The sequence below is a fragment of the Vulpes lagopus genome, chromosome 2, assembly GCF_018345385.1.
Source record: "Vulpes lagopus strain Blue_001 chromosome 2, ASM1834538v1, whole genome shotgun sequence".
In the NCBI taxonomy this organism is placed as follows: domain Eukaryota; kingdom Metazoa; phylum Chordata; class Mammalia; order Carnivora; family Canidae; genus Vulpes; species Vulpes lagopus.
This window is the reverse complement of record NC_054825.1, coordinates 58,198,288-58,224,854: the sequence shown is the minus strand read 5'-3', so window position 1 is coordinate 58,224,854 and position 26,567 is coordinate 58,198,288. Positions and strand designations below refer to the sequence as shown.

The window sequence follows — 26,567 nt, the reverse complement described above, 5'->3', positions numbered from 1 at the left end:
CCGGGCAACCCCCACACCGTCCCGTCCTCGGGACATCCACTCACTGCCCACGATCCACAGCCTCCCTCTCGAGGCAGAGGCATCCCGTGTCTAGGAACAAGCTCTCGGTGCTGCAAGACACCCCAAGAGATCTCATTCCTCCCATCTTCATGAAAGAAAATCGATACACTGAAAGAAAAAGGCCTCTTTGATGTTTGCAAAGAGAGTCAAAATATCTCCCAGGGCCAATATCTAATGATCCAGAATCGGTTGGGTTTTTTGGGGGTTTTTTCTTGTTTTTTTTTTTTTTTCCCATGAGACAAAAGAAGGAGGAGGAGAAGGAGAAGAGGAAGAAGGGGAAGAAACAAAATATTCTCTTTTCATACATTCCACAACCCCATGTCTACAGTGGCTGGCTTATAAAAAGAAACTTAAGTGGTTGTTTTTTCTGTGACACCAGTGGGGTTTGCATGAGATCAGAATCCGAGTTTTTAGAGTATCTGAATCTCAGGAGGACCCTGTATTTGAGGAGAATCTCCAGAGGCCTCACATCTCTGCTCTAGGTGGCATTTGCCTGCTCTCATTCCGGGTTAATGGACTGTTTCATGCTCTTTATCTTTAAGACCTAAAATAATTTCTCCTGCCTGAACCAAGGAATGCGTTGGGCTGGCCCCTCTGCAGTCACAGGATCAAAAGCATTTTTCTTAAATCATTTTTTAAAATCCTTATTAAACATGTCACGAGGGAAAGTGAGCAAAATTACTCCTGCTTTTTCTCCCTTAGTCTTTGTAATAGCATCATTGTCCTGGGGGCCAGGGAGAGGGAATGACAGGCAAATTGTCTCTTTTTCCTTTAAAAAAAAAAAAAAAACCCACAACAATCTGAAATAAGAACATCTAAGTAGTTCTCAGTATGAAAGGCTTTTTCATATTTGCAAAAGTTATGTCATTTCAAGATCTCTTCCCAAAAAAGTAACTTTCCTGGTGCAGGTACTTTGGGACTGCCTATGCCGTCAACCTGCTGAGTCCTACAGCAGGGCTCCTACAGACACGGGGTGCCCTCGCCCCCTCACCCCTGTCTGCCTCCAGGGCCCGCACATCTTTCAGGAGCACTTGGGAAGCCGGCGGGCTCAGGCTCCTCGCCACTTCTGCGCCTTTGGGGTTCTGACTTCTTGCACGGGCCCCACCCGGGGGAGACACTGCAGGAGGCCGCGTAGTCCTCATTCAAAGGATGGGAAGCAAAAGCAAAAAACAAAAACAAAAACAAAGACAAAAAAAAAAAAAAGGATGGGAAGCCAACAGGGTCCTGACAAGCCGACCCCTGGATTTTACACCTGCCCCCAGAAGCATGGAATCGTGGCATCTCTGATGTGGGAATCCATCTCCTCCTCTTGATTTGCAAGCAAAGCAAGAGGAAAACCCATCTCCAGTGCAGGGACATGAAACATTTATCCCCACCCGGGGGCTAGGCATTCAGGGGACAGGCAGGAAGACTCTGCAGCAGTGGTCACCCAGATGGACACCAGTGGGTGACAGCCGCAGGCACTTTGTCTTGGTGGCTTCATTGCAGAAAGCTTTTGACGGCAGCCCTTCTTCGGGGGCTGTTTGCCATTTGCTCTCACAGGGCAGATTGAGCCTGCAGAACGAGAACCCCAGGAGGCTCAGGAGGCTCTGTGGGAAGGGGATTTCAGAATCCGACAGACACCTGGGTTCATATTGGGCTCCACTTGTAACTCTCTGGGTGACCTAGGATGTGTGTCCAAATCTCTGCTCCCTTGTCTAATCCACCAGAATAATTGACACCCCAGGTCTCTGGAGAAAACAGGACTCTGCTGGCCGAGGTCAGCTTGAGAGGGTGGGCAGGACCCCTTACGGAGGGTGGGCAGTATGAAGGAGCCCCAAAGGGCCTGCCCGTACACCCGAATCTAAGCACAGGCCTGGAGGAGCGAGGGGAGGGCTAGCCCAGGAGAACAGGACTGTAGAGCAGGGGCTGCTCAGGGCAGCCAGTTGTCGTGGGCCACAGCTACGTCGTGGTCAGGCTCCAAAGCAGGAGAGGGTGGAGAAAAAACTCCCTGGCTCTCTCTGGTCTTCCTTCTTCTCCTGCTCATGCCTCCCAATCAGAAACCATCTGGCAAGGGGGCCCGGGAGCTCCAGGCCATGGGGTGGGCAGACGTGGATGGGGAGAGCGTGGATGGGGAGAGCAGGGATAGGGGTAGAAAATTCGACCTATCCAGCACATTAACCTTATGTAGTCTTGTGATAAGAACCAAAAATGATGTATGTGAAATGCTTAGCATGTAGCCTAATGCGTAGTAGGATCTCCATTTCTCATTATTCCCATTCCAGGTAGGGTCTTTAATGCAGCTTATGTCCTGCTTTCTCTTCACACAAAGAGCCCCTGAAAACCCCGTAGGTGCCCGGTACACACTCTGACTTGTGGAAATGGGAGCATTAAGATGACACCGAGACTGCCCTCAAGGGGAGGAGACATGGACATTGATGCCCACAAGACAAGAAGATAGAAAGTGACAGGAGTCACCAAAGTGACTCTGCTTCCCAGCAGCAAGCTCCTCTAAGTCTGGAACCACAGCTTCTGGTCCTCTTGCTTTCATTTGAATACTCTGAAAAGCTTTTTCTTTTTCCCATAAGAGTCTAATTAGAATACAGGCATATAGTAGAAAACCCAGAACTTTCAGGGATGTGTAAAGAAGCATAAAAAATTACCCCTCTCTCCTCCCCGAAGATAAGCACTGTTACGTGTTTATGAATCCCCCTCCTGTGCATTCTGCTTCATAAAGTTGGACTCATGTTAGATATGCAATTTTGTGTCCTGGTTGTTGTTTGTGGTTTTATTTTTCCACTTCTTTCATAAAGATTGAAATTGCTCCAAAAATATCTTTTAATGACTTCATAAGAGTAAATCACATGGTAGGGAATACGAACTCAGAATCAGCAGACTAAAGTCTAATTGCAGTTTCCCCAGTTCTTAGCTGCATGACAATGGACAAGTTATTTAACTTTCCCCAGCATCAGCTTCTGCATTTGTGAAATGATGCAGGGCGAGGATGAAGTGGGCGTCCTACAAAATTGTTGTAAAGAGAAATGAGATAATATGTGACACGGTTAGCTCAGTGTCTGGGACACGGTAAAAAGCTAAATGGTGGGTTCTTATAATTGTCCTGATTAGTCCATAGTCATTCTTCAACTGGTGACTGTCTCAGGTGTTTCTGATTTATTTTCAGTTAAACAATTCTGTTATGACACTTTTGAACTTAAATCTCTTTCCATACTTCAACTTTTTCCTTAGGGTGTATAAACCTATGGTCCCAGGTTTAAACACTTAAAAGTTCAAGTTTATTCATTTCGGAATGAGGTGGGGTAATTTCGAGAAGAGCCGCATAGCTGGTAGGTGCAACGATGCAGCAAGTCAAGGCCACTTTAGGAGCATAGCTATAGGCCCAGGCTAAGAGACAGACTCTGCGATGTGCTTGAACAAGTCCCTTCCCTCCTTGGGTGCCAGCTTTCTTATTTATTGAACAGGGATGATGACAATACCCACCCCTTAGCATTGTTGTGGTGAGTGAATGAGAGGATGTAGTGGAAAATGTTGAACAATACCTGTGTAATAGTAAGCGATTTGCTTTTATGAATTAAATATAGACTGTATTTAGGTAAAGAAGAGTAGAAGTTACCCTCTCCTAAAAAAAACCAGTAGAAGGACATTCGGAACATTTGACAAGATGGAAACATTTTAGGCCCAGGTGCTAGAACTAGAGCTATCTTATTTCCATCTGGAAATGTGCATGTTGAACCCCACAGAGCATAGGGCCCAGAAGCTGCCCCAGAACATAGAGATGTGGTCATTAGGGCATACGCTTCTTAACTGGAGCTCTGGCCACCCCAAAACTGACCCCATAGACCAGAGGCAAAAGTGAAAAATGGCAACACGTTCCCTTGCCTTTATCAGGCACCTCAAAGCGATAATATCTTTCAATTTATGAAAGGAGACTCTTGCCCAATATATGGAATTTTCCAACGGGATTGCATCCAGAAAGGGGTGAGGATGCTAGCTACACCATATTTCTATACTGTCTTCTGTTAGGTTATACTTATTACTCTATCATAGACACACCAGACATCCTCTGTAAACATTTAGTAAATACAGAGAAGGAAAAAGAAAAAAAAACCCAAAGCATTTATAATCCCCTCGCCCAGGAACAAAAAAAAAGTTGGTATCTTTTATCTAGACTTTTCTCTCTGCATTTTCAGATGTTAAAAATATGAAGTTTTTAATTTTAAAAATCCTCTTTAAATTCTCTTTCTCTCTCCCTCTCCCCCTCCACCTTCTCTCTTTAGTGTATCATTACCAGTTCAAGATCCAGTTCATCAACCAACTTGAGAAACCAGTAGAACCAACTTTTACCATGACACTCCTTGGAACAAAAGAGGAAAACCAGAAAATTACCATCACTCTGTGAGTATAAGATGCACCCCTATCTGTGGTGATGACGTGCTACTTCTTCTCACAGGGTCTAAATGGACCCCCTACTTTGCAAGGGCCAGGCCAGACACAGCTTACTCTTCTCGGCCCCAAACACCTGTCAGACGGGATGTCCGCCCCCGGCCCAGTGCCTTCTCATCCCTCCTCAGCCTCACCCTGCCCCGCACATTGCTTTATGGTGAGATTATCTGGGTTTATGATGGGTTAACTGTGATATGAGCTGAGCAGAGAGGGAAGCCAGAGGTGGCAAATTCCCACCACTGTGTGGGAAGAAGAGGCAGGCAGGGAGGAGTAGTAAGGGCTGAAGCAGGTGTCCACAGGCCAGCTCTGAGCTCCTTTCTAGTGAGTTCTGAACATCGTAACCCAGAAATAAAACTGGCTTCAACTTGGCACAAATCTCCCATGTTGGCCAGCCTGCACTGGCAGCCCTACCTGTCTATCCTCTGCCCTGCTACACACCTGCCCAAACGTGAGCCGGGGCCTCATGCCCCCCTTGAGGATTCCCCATCTTCACTGACCAGCAAAAGGCTTTTTCTCAGCATCTCGATCCTCACCGTGGGCTCTTCCTTGGAAGTGACACTAGCCCTCCACCCACCCCATGGACAGTCCTCAACCTCCGGAAGATCTCCCCCAGCTTTGGATTTATGATCATCACACAGATTCTGTCATGTGACAAGTATTAATCAGCGCTCTGCCTCAGAGGTAGAGGGGACCCTAGCCCTAGGGTGCCCACAGCCTCACAGGGTGGATGGATCCCTAAACAATTCTTTACAACCTTCTACAGGAAGAGCTCTGATGAACCATGCAGAGGAACCCTCCATCCACCTGTCTCACCCTAAATCCAATGTTACCTTTGCACTGTCCCAGACCTCTCCTGAGCAATAAATAGCTCATTGCTCAGTCCGTGCTAGGACATGGTAATGTCTTGGAGACTAGTGAGTAAACCTGCTAATGGTATCTGAGAATCTGCATTTAAATCGTGTTCCAAATTGGTGCATCCCTTAACATGTGGTTTTCTATTACTGTTATACATTGTCATTTCCATTTATATGGGGAGAAAAAAGCATGAGTGGGGAGAGATGAGAGTGCGGTGCGGCTCTACTGTGCTAATCAAACCTCCAGGGAGCTGAACTGCCCAGAGGTCATTGCCAAAGCCCCACTGTCTTCTCAGGGGCAGTTTTCCTGATTTGTTAATGTTGAAGCGAGGAAGCCTGAGCTAAACAGAATTACCAGAATCATTATGGCAAAACTCTCAGAGCCCTTTAAATATGCAAACCCAGAAAGACATGGTTTCCCCTATATTAATAGTCTGTCCCACACCAGTTTGGGAAATGCAGCAGAAAAGACCTTCCCAAGTCATCGGGCAAACCCAACACAGCCTAAATATGCCCAACATGTCTTTGCTGTCACAAATAAACTAGATCTGATTTCCTTTGTATCTTCAAGGGATGAAGAAATTACTAGTAATAAAACCTATTCCTTTCTTATCACACTGGATTTGGATATTGGTGAGCTGGTCATGATCAAGTTCAAGTGGGAAAATGGCTCAGTATGGACCAATGTCTGGAACACGGTCCAAACCATCATCCCATGGAGCAGGGGGCCCCTCTACTCAGGCCTTGTTGTAAACACCATCAAAGTCAAAGCAGGAGAAACCCAACAACGGTGAGTACTGACTCATCCTCCCCCGACACCTATCAGGCATCTTCATGGGCCGGCCCCTCCACAATTAACACCTACATTTATATCATAAAGTGGGCACTATCGTGTCCTAATGATGGCATACAGATGCTCAAACAGGTGGAATGACCATCCCGAATTCACACAGCCACAGATGGAAGGACCAGGACTGGCGCCCAGTCTCATGACCCCCAATCTAACCTCTCCCCCGCTGCCTGTGGTTCAAGGCTACCTACCTTGGAGTTTGAGAACCACCCCATTGGCCCAGGGCTTTTCAAACTCCAGCACGCAGGTGAATCCCCAGGAGATGTTTGTTGGTGCTGCAGTCCAAGGACCGCACTTTGAGGGACAAGGACCAAGATGTGACATTTCTTTTTTATTACCCAGAGAAATGCTTTTAACAGATCACAATCTCAAAAACCGCATTCTGCGATGGCGCCTTTCAAATCCTCGAGAGCCAAAGAGTCACTGGGGAGCTTATTAAAGACATAGGATTCCTGAAACCACCTGCAGAGCTTCTGACTCCCAGTGATTTGTGAGGGGACCCAGGACACACATTTGCTAATAAAAGCCCTAAGAAATTCTGGTGTGAGCCAATGGAGTAGCCTTAAAAAGCTCTGCTCTGTGTGATTTAACAGCTCCCTTGGCCCCAAAGTCCCCAGGGGACACTACAGGGTTGGGGAAAGAGTCCGACACAAAAGAAAGAGAGGGTGGTCCAGCTGTCCCTTCAGTCCTGTCAGCAGAGCAAAGGGATGCCCAAGATATTTTGCCATGGCAACTAGGCTTTTCTACAGTTCCACAGTTCTCCATGAAAGGAGAAATCTGTCCTTCCCCAGAGCCTTCCTCCTCCTTCTTCCCTTGTATTCAGGGAACTTGTCTCTCCTCTTCCACCTTCCTTTGTTGGGAAGCCCATCTCTCTCTTTGGCTTGTCCCCAGTAGAGACGGAAAGCAGCAAGCCTCTCCCCTCTGAACCACACTCCTCCCTGGAGTGTGGAGCCGTGAAGCATGGGCTCCAGGGCCGGGAGCAGGCCCACGGCAGATTTATGCCCCCGGCTCCCCGATCAACAGCGCTCTGAGATTTTATCTCCCTGGGATACAAAATCCTGGCAATTACTAAGAGCGTACTCTGCAGCCTGCCAACAGATTTCTCCACATGATCAATTTGAGAAAATTAAACTGCTTCTCTCTTCTACACTTAGCTATTCTTGCATGACTTTCTGGCCCTTTCGAAGAGCTCTCCTTCTGAAAGCCAGCCCTCCCCGCATTCTCTCAGCTAGAGGGTAATTCTTCGGTTCCAGTGGCTGTTCATCATGACAATTCTCCGTGACTTGACCTGAAAGGCTGTAGAAAACACACTACAACCTTCTCATGGGTGCTTACCCATGTGGTTCTGAAGAAGGAAAGAGCAGAGGGAAGGGAATGGTGCTTCCAGAGCTCCCACTGCACGGTGGCCATGGAACTGGGTCTAGAATATTCATCTCCGGTAGCCTTCGCAATGATGCTCTGAAATGGGTAGTCTTGACTCTACAGATTAGGAAACTGGGGATCACACAAATTACACAACTTGAGGGGCATCGCTGACAACTGTCCAAGCCCAGATCTGACTCAGGATTTGTCTGATTCATTGCCTATTTGCTGCCCATGCAGTGTTTCCAACAGTTCCTTCCTCCATTAATCTTGGCCCCATGAATCTGACTCTCCTTAGTCTAAACCAGCAGAGTTTCAATGCTGGATATTAATATATATGCACATCAAACCCTTCCTCAGAGCTAAAGGAGGGACACACTGAGAAAAGAGGAGGGATTGTGGGACCTATAGTTTTTTAAGTTGCAAGTACTCAGTGGCTCCTGTGGGTCTTCACAGCATGAGGTACCATTGGTGGATACCAAAAAAAAAAAAAAAAAAATCCAAGTGTGGCCCTTAGCATAAAGAAAATTCAGGACCTAATTAGGGAAACCAGACACATTAGTTTTACTAATAACATGCTCCATCCCAGTGCTTCTCAAACCTTAACATGCACAGGGATCATCCGGGAATCATGTTAAAATGCAATTAAAATGTAGGTTGGGGTCGGGGGGCTGACGTTCTGCACCTCTTACGAACTCCAGGTGCTGCTGCTGGCACTCAAGTTGGGCCAAGTTGTTCACGTGGCATAAGTGAAGGTCTAGTATTGCATGAGCTAGGAAGCCTGAAGAAAGACATCAGTTCAGCGGTGCTGTGCTACATCAGGCTTTAGAGGGGGCCAGGAGCGTTCCCAGAGGGACAGGCAGCGAGCAAAGCAATATGGTAGGTGGAATTCGAGGACCTGTGTCTGCCAGTCTTAAGCTCAAACTCCACTTGCTGCTCACCACCTATATAGCCTCAGACACTAATTGCACCTTTCAGAGACTCAGTTCTTTAGTGATAAATGGAATTTATAAATGTATCTCATAAGACTATTAACAAACTACCAATTTTTGAGTACCTCTACCAATCATAATCCCAGAGCCAGGATGCAAACATTCAACCTCATACTCTTACTCTCTCTGCTAACTACAGGGAACAAAAAATGGTTAAATAACTCACTCCGTGTCTCCACAGGAGGAATTCAATGAGAGGTGATTTTCTCTTTCAAAGGCACAAAGTCAGGGGTGAGAGGGCCTATTGTGGTTGAAGAGACAGGACACCAAACATTGGTTCTACAGCAGGACATAAAAAACAATCAGCTAAACAGAATGAGAAAGTGTTCAATCTCCACAGTAATCATATAAATGCAAAACAAAAATCAATGCAATTATCATTGGCCACTTATTAGTTTGGCAGGAATTAAAAAACAGACAACATCCAGAGTCGGTAAAGGTGTGGAGAAACAGGCATTCTCATACGCTCTTTGTGAGAGTGCAAATTAGGGAGCTTCTGCAGAATTTCATTCAATGACTAAGATTTGGTGAGCACCTACCTTATACCAGGCACTGTTGTAGGCACCAGGTACACAGCAGTGAACAGAATAGACAAAACCCTTGGTCTCATGGAGCTTATATTATCAAAATTTTAATGTAAAAAATAACCAGTATTTTAACTCTAGGTGTCTATCCTGGAGAAATACTCAAAATATCCACCAAAGGTAAACATGTACAAAAATGTTTGTTGCAGTACTATCTGTCAATAGTAAACCATTGGGAAAACCTCAATGTCCTTAATTTTCATCAGAGGAAAATGGCTCTAATGCACTGCGGTACATCCATACAATGGAATGCAGTGCAGGAGGTGAAAAAGAATGAACCAGACTCAGGGCACCAGAGTGGCTCAGTCAGTTAACCATCTGCCTTCTGCTCAGGTCATGATCCCAGAGTCCCAGAGTAAGCAGTCATGCTTACTGCTCAGTGGGGAGTCTGCTTCTCCCTCTCCCTCTGCCTGCAACTCCCTCTGCTTATGTTCTCTCTCTGTCAAATAAATAAATGAAATCTTTTTAAAAAATGAAACAGATTTATAGGTAGTGAGATGAACAAGTCTCCAGGTCCACTGATGACAATGAATAATTTCCAAAAAATATATACATTGTAATTTCACTTTTATTAAAAATTCTTTATGTTTTCATATGAACATCAGATATATGTGTAAATGCATAGAAATAGGCCTGGAGATGGAGCACCTGGGTGGCTCAGTCAGTTAAGCATCTGACTTATGATTTTGGCTCAAGTCATGATCTCAGGTTGTGAGATCGAGCCCCGTGTGGAACTCTGTGCTCAATGGGGAGTCTGCTTAAGATTCTCTTGCTCCCCCTCTCTCTGACCCTCCCTCTCACTCTCTCTCTAATAAATAAATAAATCTATAGAAAGGGAGAAAAAAAGAAAAGAAAAAATAAAAAAAGGAATTGGTCTGGAGAGACATAAACCAAACCAGGAAAGAAGAGGGGAATGATATTGGTGAAAGTTGATGGCAAAAAGGATCTTTGATATTGGACTTCATTTATTTGCATTTGAATTTTTCACAACTGCATTCACAAATTATTCATACCACATTTTAAACTTTAGTTTTACTGAGATATAATTGACAAATAAAATTATGATATTTAAAGTGTACATCATTGTGATTTGATATACATATACATGCAAAAGGATCCCCCCAATCAGGTTAACTAGTACATCCATCGCCTCACGCATATATAATTACAGTGCTACCAACTACAGTCACCCTGTTTTACATTAGATCCTCAGACCTTATTCATCTTATAGCTGAAAGTTTGTATACTTTTGCCAATCTCTCTATCTTCCCCTCCCCTAGGCCCTGGGAACCACTTTTCTACTTGTTTCTATGAATTTTACTTTTTTGGAGGGGGGGAGTAGCAGATTCCACATATAAGTGATATTACACAATATTTGTCTTTCTCCAATCTGGCTTACACACTATTTTAATTTAAAAAGTCTGATTTAATGAAGACTTGACCTTAGATGCAATACAGAAAAAGAAGAAGAAAGAGGAGGAGGAGAAGAAGAAGAACAGAAGAAGGAGGAGGGAGAAAGGAAGGGGGAGGAGGAGGGGGAAGAGGGAGAGGGGTTGGAGGAGGGGGAGGAGGGAGTGGAGGAGGAGGAGCCACAAACAGGAATTCTTCGTAACTATTGATCATTGTCTCCTAGTAGACGCAGGCCAGCAACACCAAACAGCATCTCAGGCCAAGCTAATGAGCAGTCAGTCAAAGCAGTCTCAGGGTTGGTCTCCAAGAGAGACCCAAACACACAGTGATGTCCTCTCCAGCAGCACCCAGGCTGCACCAACAAGAGGAAGGGGTGGGCCTTAGGGGCTGAGCTCCGCAGAGGCCGGTGCTGCGGCCTGGGCCCAGGGCCCTCCAAGAGCAGCCCTGACAACCGGGAGCACGTCCAAAGAAGGAAGGCTGGGGAGAGCAGCCTGCCTGGTGAGGGCCTGTTGGAGGAACTGCGCATGCATCCTCGGGAGTCAGGGCAATGCAGTGAAAGGAACAATAGTTCCCCTCAAATCTTTGAAGAGCTGTAGTTGGGGAGAAAAAGAACTGCCCCAGGGACTTTCTGTTCTTAGGGAGCTGAAATCACCCCAGTGCAGGGAGCTCTAAGGAAGCAGCCTCACACTGATTGCTTTCACTGACTTGGGTTTTATTTTTCTCTGAAGTTATGAAAATATTTGTGCACCAAAGAATCTAATTTAAAAAAAAAAAATAGCATGCACAGGAGCGCCTGGGTGGCTCAGTGGTTGAGCATCTGCCTTTAGCTCAGGGCGTGATCCCAGGGTCATGGGATGGAGTCCCCCGTGGGCCTCCCCACAGGGAGCCTGCTTCTCCCTCTGCCTAGGTCTCTGCCTCTCTCTGTGTGTGTCTCTCATGAGTAAATAGATGGAATCTTTAAAAGAAAATAGCATGCATTACATAAATTGAGTTTTTATTTACGAAGGATGAAACATTTCCATAAGCTCCAGCTAAAAGTTAATGCTGTGTTTGCTCTATGTTTTGTATTCAGAATGGCATTTTGCTCAGAAAACATGGATGGCCAACAGCTCCCCCAAACCCAGGAGAAAACCTTTGTGAGGTGCGACATAAACTCTCAAAAATTGAAGAGGAAGATCAGATGAGCTTTCATGAAGCCCCAGCGCGAAGAATAAATGATCTGATTCCTCATCTGGAATGGTTACTTTCTTTGGAAACCCAAGTTATATAAACAATCTTGCATAAAGTTTAAACAAAGTTTAGCTTTAAAGGAGGAGTGTGTTTCACTATTCTAAACTGAGCAGTTTAAAAAACTATATTATGTAACAGTATTCAAATATTGGTGTAACTAAAAATTTCCAGATTGTATCTTTGATTAAATGGTAATATATGCAAACATAAGTACCAAGAAGAGCCATTTTAAATCCACTGTCCTGAGTTAAAATGTCTTTTACAATTAAGTCAAATTTCCCATATTTCCTTCCTAGTTTGTTCTGATCCATTTTTGAACCACACTGGAGAAGTACTTCTTTATGACAGAACTAATGTTTCAGTAAAATGACATTCCAATTAATCACTAGTTGTATGTCCCCAAGTATACACATGCTTTAAGACAATTCAGCTCACTACAGGAAGAAAAATTCTAATTAATAGCTGCCATCATGCAGATTATACAATTATTTCACTGAATCCAACCCATAAAAGTAGAATTCTGCTAAAACTACGAATGGCAACATGAAGGCTGGACAGTTGGTCATGTTAACAATGAAATTACTATCGCAAGAAATACAATCTTTCTCTTCTACTGATGCTTGCAACAAAAGCTACTGGAAGTTTACCTCAAAGAGTTAGGCAAATTCAAACTGTCCAATAAATGCAACGATGATGTTTGAACCAGCAAATTCCACCACAAAGCATATGAAGGAAACACTAGACATGGTCATGACTTGTGTACGTGTTTCAAGTAACTCAAGAAGAAGAAGAGCACACCGGGCGTACTATACAACCTGAGCTGGTAAAAAACAAATCCTGAAGAGATGCCCGCCTCTGATGCCTCTGATTTAAGACCGCCTTGCATGACTCGCTTTTATTTCCCTTGGAAAGACCCACAAAACTAAAGACGGGGGTGGGGTAATAGGGAGGAAAAACAGCTTGGCCAATGTTGCCTCCTGTCCCGAATGCCAATCCCGCCTGCAGAAGTACCTGCCCACACTTTTGGGTCAAGTGTGTTATGTGTGTCCAGAAATGACAGTCAAATGAACATGTCCCACTATGTCTAAAATGCTAAGATTTACAATAAGATCACATTTGCATGGATTGGGCATGTTTTATCATTAACTGAACCAGAAGGAATTTAAGGCGACACTTTTTTAAAAACAACCTGAAGACACTCTTGGCTATCCGCCCTGCAGAGTCGATGCACACGTATACCAGGAAGCACAGAAAGGAAAACCCGTATCAGCCTTGGAGTCGTGACAACCAGAAATAGCCCAAATGGCCACCAGTACAACGCATAAGGGAACTGTGGTCTAGTCTTACAAATGGACTGTTCACCAGAGGGGACAACCATGAACCAAGGCTACACACGCTATAGGAACAGGGCCGATTCTAGGGTGAAGATACCCAGTGAGGCGCCCAGGGTGCAAAATTTAAGGGAGTGCTCGTGGGTTTGTATGTTGGCACGAAGACACAAAAAATACATCCAGTGTAATACAAGCCAAACTAAACTATATTGTTCGAGATGAATATATACGTGATAAAACTCTAAGTTAAAGGCAGTAAAACCACTGGCACAGCAGTGGCGCCGTGGGAGCTCTAGCAAGACGTGCGCCCCGGAGTCCCAGCTGCCAGCAAGACCGTGCTTCTCACTCTTGGGTGCTGGATGCTCGGGTGTTCATACTTATAACCCTTTTTTTTTTTTTTAAACGGTACATATGTATGTTATTCACTCACTTTGGGTATGAATGTCACATTTGGCAATACGTAAAAAAAAAAAAAAACAAGAAGATAGAGGGCAGAGTTAAGACCCACATTTCTTCACTAGACTGTGAATGTATTGATGTGTCAGTATTAATGTCATTTCACACAAAACATAATTATAGAAATTATTTCATGTCTAGGAGGAACACCCGAAGTGACACAACGTCATAACATTTGGGGCAGAGAACTCCATAAGCAACCAACATGACAAATGGTTAACTGGAACGTTTGAAACTCCTCTTGGCATGGGTTATTTCCACTTGGGAAGCTGTGTTCATCGACATCCCATTTGCTGAAGCACATCTCGGGAGGGAAGTCAAATAGGGAAACTGAATAATGCAGCCACATCTGTTCATTGCACATGCAAAACGCTGGCTCGTGCACTGATTATACGCACCTCTCTCCCCAGAATGTGTATTTATGAGCCCACTCGGGAAAGATAATGCTGGCATCCTGCCTTTCAGGCGGAAGCCCGTTTGTGCTTTTACTTCTAAGAGAGCACCAGGAACGAGCCGGAGAGCGGCGATTACACGGCAGCTGGGCTCTTGGGGGTGCGCGAAGTCAGGGAGAAGCCAACTGCTCTCCATTCATTCGCAATGCACGCGCTCTCCTCCCTTGCAAAGCTCACTGTGCCCCTGTCCACCTGGATCCGGGGACAGAGCCGCACCCCACCCGCCGCGTGGGAGGAAAGTCAGGTGGGTGGGAGGCAGAGACAAGCCAGAGCAAGAAACACCAAGGCAGTCCCAAGAGTCGCCAGCTATCTGCTAAGTGTATAGGGTACCAGGGACTGGTGCCCCGATCCCATGATGAACGGCCCCCCAGCACCACATCCTTTCCCAGCTCTGCCTTCTGTTTCGCCTCCTCTCTCTTCCCGTCTCCCCTCAATCCCCTCCACCCTGCCCAACTGCGTCCTGGCCTGTCTCCAGCCAGGCCCCTTCTTCTCCCCAGTTATTTCCTAGCTCTGCCCAGCCCTTGGGGATCTTCCCTAGTGTGTCATCCCTGTTCCTGCCTCTCTGGCTCCTGGGTGTCCTTGTCCTCTCTCTACTGTTCCAGGTCGGCTCTCCCTGGGGCTGGGCCTCCTCTGCTCCCTCATTCTCTCTCCCCAGGCAACCTCAGCCACTATGCTGGCTTTCTCGTTGACTCTGTGGGCTTTGGTGCGGGGCTCTCCCCTGATGCAACTGCCCATGCAGCAGTGCCCCATGTCTCATAAGCCCAGAATGTTCTATGCTGTACCTCCCTACCCTCCCAAACCCATGGGTCTCCGTGCCTCCTGCTCTGTGGCTCATGAATGTCCTCACCACCCCTCAACTGCTGATGCCCGACACTGAGTATGTGTGTGTGAGTAGGAGGGGGGGTCATTCATAATGTTTCCTCTCCTCTGGGCCCCCATGATTGAAGAATCACCAAACCCTTCAACACGTCTTCATCTCTGCACCGTGGCTGCCACCAGTCCAGCCCCTGTCACCACTCTCCTCGCTGGAGGTTTGCAACAACTTCCCACCTCTTCCCACTGTATCCAAGAGTCGCCAGCTATCTGCTATCCACTCTATCCACTGTATCCACTCTTCTCATCACAGCAGCCAGGGTGAGCTTTGAAAAAAGAGGTGAGGGGGAGGTCGGATCCTATCATTGTCCTGGCGTTAAAGCCCTTCAAAGGAAAAAGTACCAAATTATGACCCCAACCTCCAAGGCCTCCAGCCAAGCTGCGCTCTTCCCTCCAGTCTTCTCTGGCTCTGGTTCCCTCCACCACCATCCACCAGGTCTCAACTCAGCCTGCACATTGGAACTGCCTTGGAACCCTTGAAAACCACCCATGCGTCCACCCTAGAGATTTTCCTTTACTTAGTCTGGGCAAGGCCTAGGCATTGAGACTCCAGAGCTTTCCAGATGTTTCTAACATGCCTTGGGTTTGAGAACCAAAGTTTGAGAATGGTGGGTCTAGACACAAGGGCCCCTTTCGGTTCCCTCAAAAGTGCAAAGCTCTCTCCTGCCTCTGGGCCTTCACCTGTTCTGTTGCTCACACCTCTTCCACTTCTCCCAGCTTCTTGACAGGCTTTCCTCCCAGTTTGGGTGTAACCGCATCGGGGAGAATTTAACAAGGATGATCCCACCCCCTGCAAACTTCTATCAGCTCACCCTGTTCTACATAACTCTTAATGCCCTTTCACTCTTCTGGCAAAATTGTCTGTGGCCAGGTCCTGCGGAACCATGAACAAAACGAGAAATCAGTAATACTGATCCTGTCCTTATGTAAAATTTTGATTTTATGATTTTGATTTTAACTATGATTTTCATCATAGTTTTTTTTCATTCATTTTGATCTTTGACAAATATTGCCTTAAGATATTATTTATGTTGATCACTGAGTTTCTGGAGCCCCCGCCACCTCATCCTTGTCCTGGCAATTTGTGGGACCGGTCACCCAATGTGGCACAGAGTTGCCGTCTTGCAAATACGTATTGAACTAACAAGTTGTGGGTCATCTTTTTAGAGGTACATCTAGTCTTTCCGATTAAATTGTAAACTCCACCTACCAAATCTGTTCACTACAGAGTTCACGGCTTCCTCATCCCGTTCAAAAGCACAGCCAGGCTGGTGTAGGGGGTGGCTTCCCTTCCCACCTCAAGGACACTGCCATCTTTTCCGACCCACTAGCCTCCTCCCAGCCTGGCTTGGCCTCTGCTTCAGTCACTTCATTAAATGTCCTTGTGTTCCTTGACTACATTTTCACTTTTCGTATAGGTCTATCACAAAAAGGGTTTTCTAGCTACTGAGGGCTCTCTTCATGCCGAATAAGTTAGAGTTGGGAATGACCCTAAAGATCATCTAGGGCACTGCTTCTCGAACTGTGCTGTGCACAAGGACCTTGTCCAGGCCATTTCTGACTCAGTCTGCCATGGAACTCGAGCTCTTGCATTTCCAGCAAGCTCCCACCTGATGCCATTGCAGGTGCCACCACTGCTGGTCCCCAGGCCACACTGGATGCAGGTCAGTGTTTTCCAACCTGCTCTGATGACATGCATCACCTGGGACCTAATGAAAATACAGCTTCCCAGCCCCCTCCTGTGAAGATTCTGCTTCAGTGGGGTGAGGACTGATCCCAGAGATTTTTATTTTTACAAGTTTTCTGGGTAATTCTTCTCATCAGAACATTTGGGACAACACAGACCTCATCTAAAACCTTCCTCTGGGGGAGGAGGGGACCATCGTACCTGTGGCTGAGCACCTGCAGTGAAGGGAGGTCCCTATCCTTGCACGGAGGAAATCTGGCTGCCCGTAATTTCCCTAATTTCCCTTCCTCTGTTTCTTCCCTGGAAGCCCTGGAGACCAAATTGATGCCTCACAGAGCCAAGGACAGTCTGTATGAGACTGGGACCTCTTTTCTTAATTAAGATTTTATTTATTTGTTCATGAGAGACACAGAGAGAGAGGCAGAGACATAGGCAGAGGGAGAATCAGGCTCCCTGCTGGGAGCCCAATGTGGCACTGGATCCCCGGACTGGGGATCATGCCTTGAGCCCAAGGCAGATGCTCAACCCCTGAGCCACCTGGGTGTCCTGAGACTGCGAGCTCTTAAGGGCAGATGCTATCATGTGTCCTTGGGTTTTGTTTATGTGGTTGTTTTAAATTTCTCATTTTTAAGATGTTAAAAAGCAAAGTGGAAGGAAAGCAGAGATGTATACAATCACGTCCCTGCAGGAACAGCCTCCCACATTATTCCTTTGAACATCCACAAACATGTGTACACACCTAGGGTTTTGATTGTTTGTTGTTTTTCACCGAAATAGAATCATAGGATATAGACCACTCAGCAATTTGCTTTTATTTTTTAGGTAATGATATATCATTTGTATCCCTGTAAGGCAGGAGATACAGATCTTTTCCTTATTTCTATATAGGTAGAATTATATGTCCTAAAGAAGTTAGCACAATATATTCTGACTCTTCTTGCTCAGGCCAGTGCCTTGTCCCTTGACCCATGTTGACAACTAGAGATGTAACTGAATTTTGTCTACAGTCATACACCCAACACACAGTCTACATTCTCATGGAGAAGGGAGATGTCACTCTTTTACAAAAATGTGATATTATAAATTCTTTTCAACAAATTGGTTTTCCTACGGTACCTCCTGAAATCTTCCTAGGTCCATTGATCCAGCTTTCATTATTTTTGATGACTGCATAATATTCTACATCATAGTACTGTCTTTATGTATTCAATTAGTCTTATACCAACGTGTCTTCGCTTTGCTTCCAACTTTTTGACACCCTGAAAAATGCTGCATTTAACAGCATCATATCCTCCATCTACCTATTTAAGGGGAAATATATCTTCTAGGAGTGGAACTGCTAGATCAAGTGATCTTTTTTATATTTAAGAGATGTTGCCATGTTACTCTCCCAAAGCAAGAATTTGCAGCTCCACCAACAACGTATGAGTTCTCTATTCTCTCCCCCTCCTTCTAGGCTGAGATATATACCGCTTATTTTTGTTTTTGCCAGTCCGATAAGTATAAATGATGATCTCATTGTTACTTTATTTTATATTTCCCTACCTGCTACTAAATTTAAGAATCCTTCCAGATGTTTATTGAATTTGCTTTCCTGTGAATTAAATGTTCAAATCTCCTTTGGTATTAGAATGCTTTTCCTTTTCTCATCAGTTTGTAAAAACTACATGTTTAATGAAATATGTTAACCCTTTATCGTTCAGCTTCTTTGCAAATATTTTTCCAAACCTATTCCTCTATTGATTTTATAGTATTCTTTGCATACTGTAGTTGAAATTTTTGTTCAGGTCAAAAAAGTTTAACATTTCTTTTATAACATGGATTCAGTTCCCCCCAGATCAATGCTAACGTTCTAATTGGGAGTCATGAAATATAGAAATTAACACAAGGAAAGTTGAACATTTTGTTATATGAGGTCTTCTCATTCAGGAACATTGTATGTTTTCCATTTGTTCGAGTCTTTAAAAAAAAAAGATTTATTTATTTATTTGAGAGAGAGAGAGCAGGGGAGAGGGGCAGATGGAGAGGGAGAGAGAATCCCAAGCAGACTCCATGCTTAGTTCAGAGCCTGACATGGGACTTGGTCCCACAACACTCAGATCACGATCTGAGCCAAAACAAAGAGTCAGACACTCAACCAACTGTGTCACCCAGGTATCTCTCAAACCTTATTTCATACCCTTCAATAAGTTTTTATTTATCCCTAAGAATTTTAATTTTTGTCATTATTAAGAATAGAATTTTTCTTTTTAAAAAAGATTTATTTATTTATTCATGAGAGACACAGAGAGAGGCAGAGACATAGGCAGAGGGATAAGCAGGCTGAGCCCGATGTGGGACTCGATCCCAGATCCTGGGATCCGGCCCTGAGTCCAAGGTAGACGCTCAACCACTGAGCTACCCAGGCGTCCTGAGAATAGAATTTTTCATTCCATTTCTATTTAATGGTGGTTATTACTATATAGAATGGCTTTGGAGTTTTGTTTATATATTCTTTGTCTAGTTTATCAAACTATCTTACTAACTCTATCTGGTTTTTTTCTTACCAGAATCTCATGGTATACAATCGCTTCATCACCAAAAAGACAATATATATTGATTGCTTTATTTTTTTCTCACTTTACTGGGTTTGCCAGAAGTTCCAAGACAATGCTAACTAAGAATGCTAATAGTGGACACTACTGTTTCATTATTGATATTCATTAACAGTTTTAATGTTCTGCCTTTATAATACATTTTTTTTGTTTTGGCAAGTAAACTTTATTGTATTCTATTTTTATTAGAAATGGCTGTTGAAATTTAGGAAATGCCTTAGTAATATAAAGATTTTCATCTTTAGTTTATTCGTAGAATGAATTATGCTCACAAATTTCCTGATACTGGCTCACACTTGCATTCCTGGATTAAACCCTCCTTGGTTACAATGCATTTTATTATTACATTGCTGGACTTGACTCGCTAAAATTTTATTTAGAATATTGCCTTTGTTGGGGAGCCTGGGTGACACAGTCAGTTAGGCATCCAATTCTTTCAGCTCAGGCCATGATCAGGGTGGAGGGATCAAGCCCCATTGCTAGGCTCTGTGCTCAGCATGGAGTCTGTTTAAGACTCTCTCCCTCTCCCCCTCCTGGCCCCCACACCATTTCTCTCTTTAAAATAAATAAATAAATATTTTTTAAAAAGAATTTTGCTTTTGTTTTCATAAGTGAAACTGATCTACATTTTGTCTTGGTGCTATCATTTTTATGCTTTGATATTCCACAGCTTTAATATACGGCTTTGAATAGTTCAGATAAGATTGTGATGATCTTTTTATTTTTTTAATTAGAGAAAAACTCAGCTGTGAAACCATCTGGTCCTTGTGCTTTTGCATGTAATATTCTTAGGTTTTCAGCTTTTACTTGTTTATTGCATATAACATTTATTAAAATTATTTTTGTGAAATGCCTTCAAGCAAGAGTACAAAGTTATATATGATCACGATCATGAGTGTAACATTAAAATACAGGAAAGAGTCCCAAACTAAACTCTGAAATTCAAATAATTCTGCCTGAAGTAACTGAGTAAATGCATACGTTTTTCATGGAAAAATAAGATTAAGTCACAGGAATGCTATGTAGTGCTCTGTCCAACATTAAATTTAGATATAATCCACCAAAGGAAAAAAAGGAGGGGGGGGGGACCAATAGAGTATAAAGTTAAATTAGTTAACTGTAAAGAGAAACTATGCTAGAGAATGATAATATTCCTCCCAAGATCTAGAGATACTCTTCTTAAGAATATATTTAAATACTATCTTTTTTAGGAAGTACATTTGGAGTAATTCTAAGTTCATTCATTTCATGGCTGATGTTCTCTGAACAGCCCACTTGTTTGTTTTCTACCTTATATCCTGAAATTCTCATGGAATAGGAGGTACAATGAGTCTCATGTTTTTAACAATGACATACAAGGACATGTGTAAGCCCATAAAATAGGTCCATCAATTTAGGAATATAAAGTAAGGTAAGAGATGTAATGCACCTTAAAAAAAAAAAAAGTTTCTAGGAAAAAAAAACATCTAAAGGACTACATAAATTATGTCTGCAAGATCTCTTCTGACTGTAGGATGCCTGGGTGACTCAGTTGGTTAAGCCTCTCTTGGTTTCAGCTCAGGTCATGACCTTGGGGTGGTGAGATTGAGTCCCCTCCCCTCCTCGGGCTCCGTGCTCAGCTCAGTCTGCTGAGACTTCCTCCCTCTCCCTCTGCCCCTCACCATGCTTTTGCAAGCAGGCACGCCCTCTCTCTCTCATAAATAAATAAATAAATATAAATAAATAAATAAATAAATAAATAAATAAATAAATAAATAAAATCTTTAAAAATTAAAAAAAAAAGATGTCTTCTGACTGTACTCTCTTCTATGCTAGAATAAAATTAATAAAACTAAAAGGTCAACAAATACAAGTTATATCTGGGTTATTATGAGTTTAGTTAATTTAAAAGAGAAAGGAAAAAAATATAGCACAATACCTTTTTTCTCCCTAAGAAGGAAGCTTTTACTTTCACAGTCAGGGCCAGGACTGGAGTGAGACAAAAAAGGCACCTACCTCACAAAATCCAAAGAGGCAAGATTGTGCAAGTGAGACCCTATGACCTCTTTAAAAGTGAGGTGCCTCACATGGTAGGGTTAGCCTTTGCATGACCTTGTCTTCTGCACTTCTGTGCCGCAGGCACCTTGCTTATGACTTCACAGTCGTAACGCTCTCTGTGGTCATTCCTTCTTCGTGATTTCTTTTGCTTAATTTTGTTCTTCCCGTGAATTCATTGTGTAAAAAAAACAAGGACTTGTATTCTTCTTTAATAGTAATGGGATGTAAGTACAGATTTTGATATAAAACATCCCCCTTTCCAAAAGCTTTTAGTTTGCTGTTTTAGTTCTATTTTCCTCTTTGCTCCAAAAGTTATCCAGGCAGTGTTCCTTAATTTATAAATTATATTCTGAATACTTAAATTGTTTATATCTAGTTTTATTAAATGTAGCTACAAAAATCTCTCACTTCTAAATTTAGTAAGGTTTTCTTTGTGATCAAGCACATAATGGATTTTTATAATGTTCTATGAATATATAAAAAATTCTGTTTTTTTACTTAAGGGACATAAGGTTATCTGTATATCTTTTAAATTGAGTATGTTGTATGTTGATTGTATTATTCAGTTCTTTCTATAGTCTTATTTTTTGTAAATTCTGATTCTGGAAAACATGTTTTGAAATCTACAAAATTTTTATCAAGTTGTCTTTGCATCTACATTGTTTAGTATACATAGGTTTACTAATGTCAATTCTGCATACACGCTTTATATTGTTATGTAACATCCCTCTTAGAGTGCCTTCAGCCTTAAACTCTTCCTTGTCTGCTATTAATTTTGCTATCCCTATTTTCTTTTTCATTTTGTTGCATGGTATCCTTGTCCATCCCTTCATTTTCAACTTCTCTTTATGTTTTAGTTCTTTAAAATTTTGCTTCAGGTATTTTCCTTCTAGATGGTGTGCAGCTGGCTTTATTTATACTTATAGCTCAATCTGTGTCTCCAACTTTTAATGGGAAAATCCAGTCCGTTCACATTTAGCATAATGGTCAGACGACTCCTTATTTATTTGGTGGCTTATTTGACTTATTATTTCCTTCTTTTACTTGTATTTGTTTTTGTAGGTTGATCAAATTGGTATTATTTTCCCTTTTTCATCTTAACAGGATCTCTCTTGTGAATTTCCACTCTCTTTCCTATTGCTCATAATCAGATACATTATTTCTTTACCATGACATGAAAACCAGACATATTTCTCCCACCAGAATACTCTGTTCCCGCACTACTTCTACCCCAAACTTTAGAATACTTTCACTTCCTCCACCAGTTCCACAGCCACTCCCCAGATGAGACCTTTGGAACACTTCCCTCCTTTCCACCCACCCCCGCTGATGCCTAGATTTGCTGAGATTCACTTATTATTTTTAGTTCCAGACTGTTTTTAGAAGAGTTGTCAAGGCAGATGGTAATGTGATCAATCCGGAAAAAGAATATACTCTTCCAGAGTGGAGAGCCCAGCCACACTCAACAGTCTGAGGAATGAGCTTCTCAGTGCTCTGAGTATCCAGGTGCTGATGATATACCCGGATTTGGTGATTCTCCTAAGATTTTTTTTTTTTCTTTTTTCAAAAAAATGTATTATTAGAGAGAGAGCAAGTGCACAAGTAGGCAGAGAGGCAGGCAGAGGGAGAGGGAGAAGCAGGCTCTCTGGGTAGAGTATGATGCAGGACTCCATCCCAGGTAGCCCAGATTTTCTATTCTCCTCACCCTTCTCCAGTCTTCTGGAGACATTGACTCGGAGTTTATTTGCTAGGTAAAAGCAAGTGGTAACACATTGTTGGGTTAATCTGCAGGACTCAGTGAATTGAAGGTACAGGAGATTTGCCTTGGTGGATTTCCATCCAATCCTCTTTTCTCAGTTGGTCAGAGGTTTCCATATTGTAGCTTCCAGTGTTGTAGATGAGCAGTCCAATGCTAGGATGATTGTTTCCCCATTAGGGATAACTTGTTCGCTGTGGAAACATATAAGATGTTTCTCTTCCCTGTAGCTCAAAGAATATGCCTAAGGGTCTTTTCATCATCAATCCTTCCTGGAACTCTGTGAGATCCAAGTCTCTCTCAGCTAAGAAACTTTTCTTGTATTATCGATCGCCTCTTCTATCATGTCCCCACCCTCCTTCTGGATTTCTATCCATCTTTTATCTGTATATTTTTGCTCTGTGTCTTTTGGTGTATCTTTCTCTTAACTTCCAGGACACTAATTCAGACATCAACAGTGACCTCTTTCTCCTTCAATTCATTTTTTGGAATTTTTACATCAAAATCATTTTGGGCTCAGAAAATCAATGTGTATGTGTGTGCGTGTTGCACTTAAATCTCCTTAACTTCTCTTATTCTTTTTGTTCAAGTTATCTATGCCGCAGCTATTTCTGTACTGAGGATTCTCTTATAATTCTCCATGAGGCTGCTGGGCTGCATTCTTTTCCTTTGTTTGCTCACTGGGGCTCTGTCCCAGGTCCTGGGATATCTTAAATGGCAGCATTCCCAAAGCAGTAGAAGGAACAGTAGTTTCAGCCTCCCCTGGCCCAAGCTTAGTAGCAGATGGGCTGCCAGTCATCTGGTGAGGCACGAGGAGGAAAAGCCTTCCCTCCTCTTCTCACCTCTCCAACTCAAGGGTGGAGGCAACTCAGCCCATCTGTTCAGCTCTTTAGGAAGCAGGGAGACCAGGTACACTCACAAGGACCTTCCCCCTGAACCCCTCCCTGTGACTCCCTGTTCCAGTCCTCTCTGTGTCAGGACTCTGCCAGAACCTAGAGCCTCACCCACATTCCGGGCCTTGTCTGCCTCCTGGAGGCCCCAGCAGCTGCTCTTCTCAGAAGAGGCAGATGGGTTCAATTGCAAGTAGAAAAGAGGCAGGATGTGTTCCAAGCTATCTTTCCAGAACCCCCATTCCTCATGCTTGAAACTTCTTCTCTTCATGTTTAGTTTTGCATTCCAAGGTACTCAATAAGTATGACTGAATAAATGCCACCACTGTTACCTCAAAACTCCTCTGGTGCAGCTTCTATTAATTATGATGCTTTGGAAAGCTAACCGAAGCAGGCTTAAGTTTAAAAAAAAAAAAAAAAATTGTTTTCTTTTTTTTTTAGTCTTACAAAACTGTTAAGTCCCAAGGTAGGGTGAGCTTCAGGGATGGCTGATTCAGCAGCTCAGTGATGTCATAAAGATGAAGTCATCCTTTTTTCTCTCCTCTACCATCCTTGATCTTGGCTTCATCCTCAGGCTGGTAGCAAGCTGGCTACTCCAATTCCAAGCAGCACACTGAGACAAGAGAACATCCAGAGAAAGAAAAGTAGAAATCCCCTCATATCTCACGGGCCAGATTGGGTTACATGCCTGTTCCTAAACTTGGCAAGGGTCATAGGATTGACCAAAGACCAATCATCCCTAACCACATGGCTATTTGAGAAGATAGTTAAAATCAGGGAACACCTGCTTGCAAGCTAAATGTTCTCCATTCAATAAGCAGTTTTTCACATGAAAACAAGAATAGTTGGCATTGGAGTACTCGCCATATGCAAGGTGCCTTACAAACATGCTCATTTAAGCCTCATCAGGTACCCTGAGGTGGCTAGTATTATCATCCTCCTTTCACAGGTGACTTACCTACAGCTTAACTTTTACGAGGTCACACAGCTAATGAACCATCATTTCCCTCCTTATAGATTCTTTATGTATATGAATGCAGCCTACCATTGCAGTGAGCAACACAGAATGCCCTTTACATATTAATTCCCTTGAGCCCCAGTGAAAACTATAATTAGGTACTCTACTTATAAAGACACTGTCTTTCATATCCTGGAGCTTGGTAACTGGCTAACAGTGCAATTCATTCATGGCAGATCACTAGCTGTGCTCTTCCTGATGCTGCTAGGACTTTGCAGGGGTGTTTGGCTTTGGAGTTTCACCTTTGTCTTATCATGTATCAAGAATTATACATTGTATTATAAAACAAGGCTCAAGATCTTAACATGGAATAGCTGAGCCCTATACATTTGTAAACACTCTTGGCTTACATATTCATTTTGTCTTTTCCCTTAGAAACTAACAAAAGTCTGAGAAATCAAGTATCTCAAACTCCTGTCTACACATGAAACTCTTCACACTGGGGGCTCTGTAGTGTGTATGTGTGTTTATGTTTAATTCTGTATTTTCCTATTATAAAAGCAATACATGCTTACAGAACATATCCAGGGAAATGTACCTGGAGCTCTATTCCCCAACTCTCTCCCACCACCAAGATAATCCTGTTAACTATGTGGCTTATCTCTATAGACTTTTTTTTTTGCAAAGCATTTATTTTCATTTATTTTTGATTTTTTATTACAGAAATATTCAAATATACATAAAAGAAAAAATAGTATAATGAATCTCAATGTTCCCATCACCCAACTTCAACACTCAACATTAACAATGTATGAGGGGCACCTGGCTGGCTCAGTTGGGAGAGCATGTGACTCTTGATCTCAGGGTCATGAGTTCGAGCCCTATGGTACAGAGGTTACCTAAATAAACAAAACTTTTTTAAAAAATGTAACATATTTGACATCACAATGGATTTAGTGACTTTAAAAATTATTTATTATAAAAAGAATCCAAGTTCATAAAAAATTCAAACAATATGGAAAGATATAAACCTCTTCCTTTCCCAAGACCCTTAAGTCCAGTGCTCAGAAATAACCATTTTTAAGTTATCAATTTAGACATTTTCTATACATAAATTATACATTTTTACAAACTTAAAAATGTTTACATACAAGAAATCAAACCATACATCTTTATTAATACTTGCTTTTTCCACTTACTCCCTTTTGTACATCTCTGGGAGTAAATATGTAGAGGTGGTCTACATTCTTCTACAGCTCCAGTGTTCCACTGGAAAGCATACTTAACCCAGGAATGCGAGGAGGGTGAGAGATAGTTTATTTGAAAGATATGTAGATTCTGTATCTAAAGCCAGAGGTTTACAAAGTGGGTTGTTCACACACCCAGGTGAGTGCAAAATGACTCACTGGAATGTGGTAAGAAATATTATAACTTCCATTAACTTTTAATCTTGTCCCTTAAAAGTTTTGCATATTTTCAAACATACAAAATAGTGCAATAACACATTGATATCTAAATCAGGAGTATGTACTCAAGATCTTTAAGTATAGGGTATAAGATCAACACAGCTGGAGACTACTGTCCCAGGCAGCTGTTTTCAAGAATGTCACAGAAAGCAGAGGTGATTCTCAGAGGCGAAGGAGGGGCTAAATCACCTGTCCTCTGAGTCTCTGCAACCTGTCGACCTATCGTCCCTCCAAGTGTTGTAGCATTTGTGAAACTCCAGCCTAGTGAGAACTCCTTATATAAGG

At 43.0% G+C, this 26,567-nt stretch overlaps 1 protein-coding gene across 1 annotated transcript in view; it reads left to right on the top strand.

Annotated features, from left to right (window-relative positions):
• Positions 1–11,987, top strand: part of LIPC (lipase C, hepatic type) — a 134,818-nt gene extending 122,831 nt beyond the window's left edge. Inside the window, exons 7-9 of the mRNA XM_041742767.1 lie at positions 4,335–4,452; positions 5,926–6,144; positions 11,625–11,987. Of these exons, the coding sequence (XP_041598701.1) occupies positions 4,335–4,452; positions 5,926–6,144; positions 11,625–11,736 (449 nt within the window). The 3' untranslated portion in view covers positions 11,737–11,987. The remainder of the gene's footprint in view (positions 1–4,334; positions 4,453–5,925; positions 6,145–11,624) is intronic.
• The last annotated feature ends 14,580 nt before the right edge of the window (positions 11,988–26,567 follow it).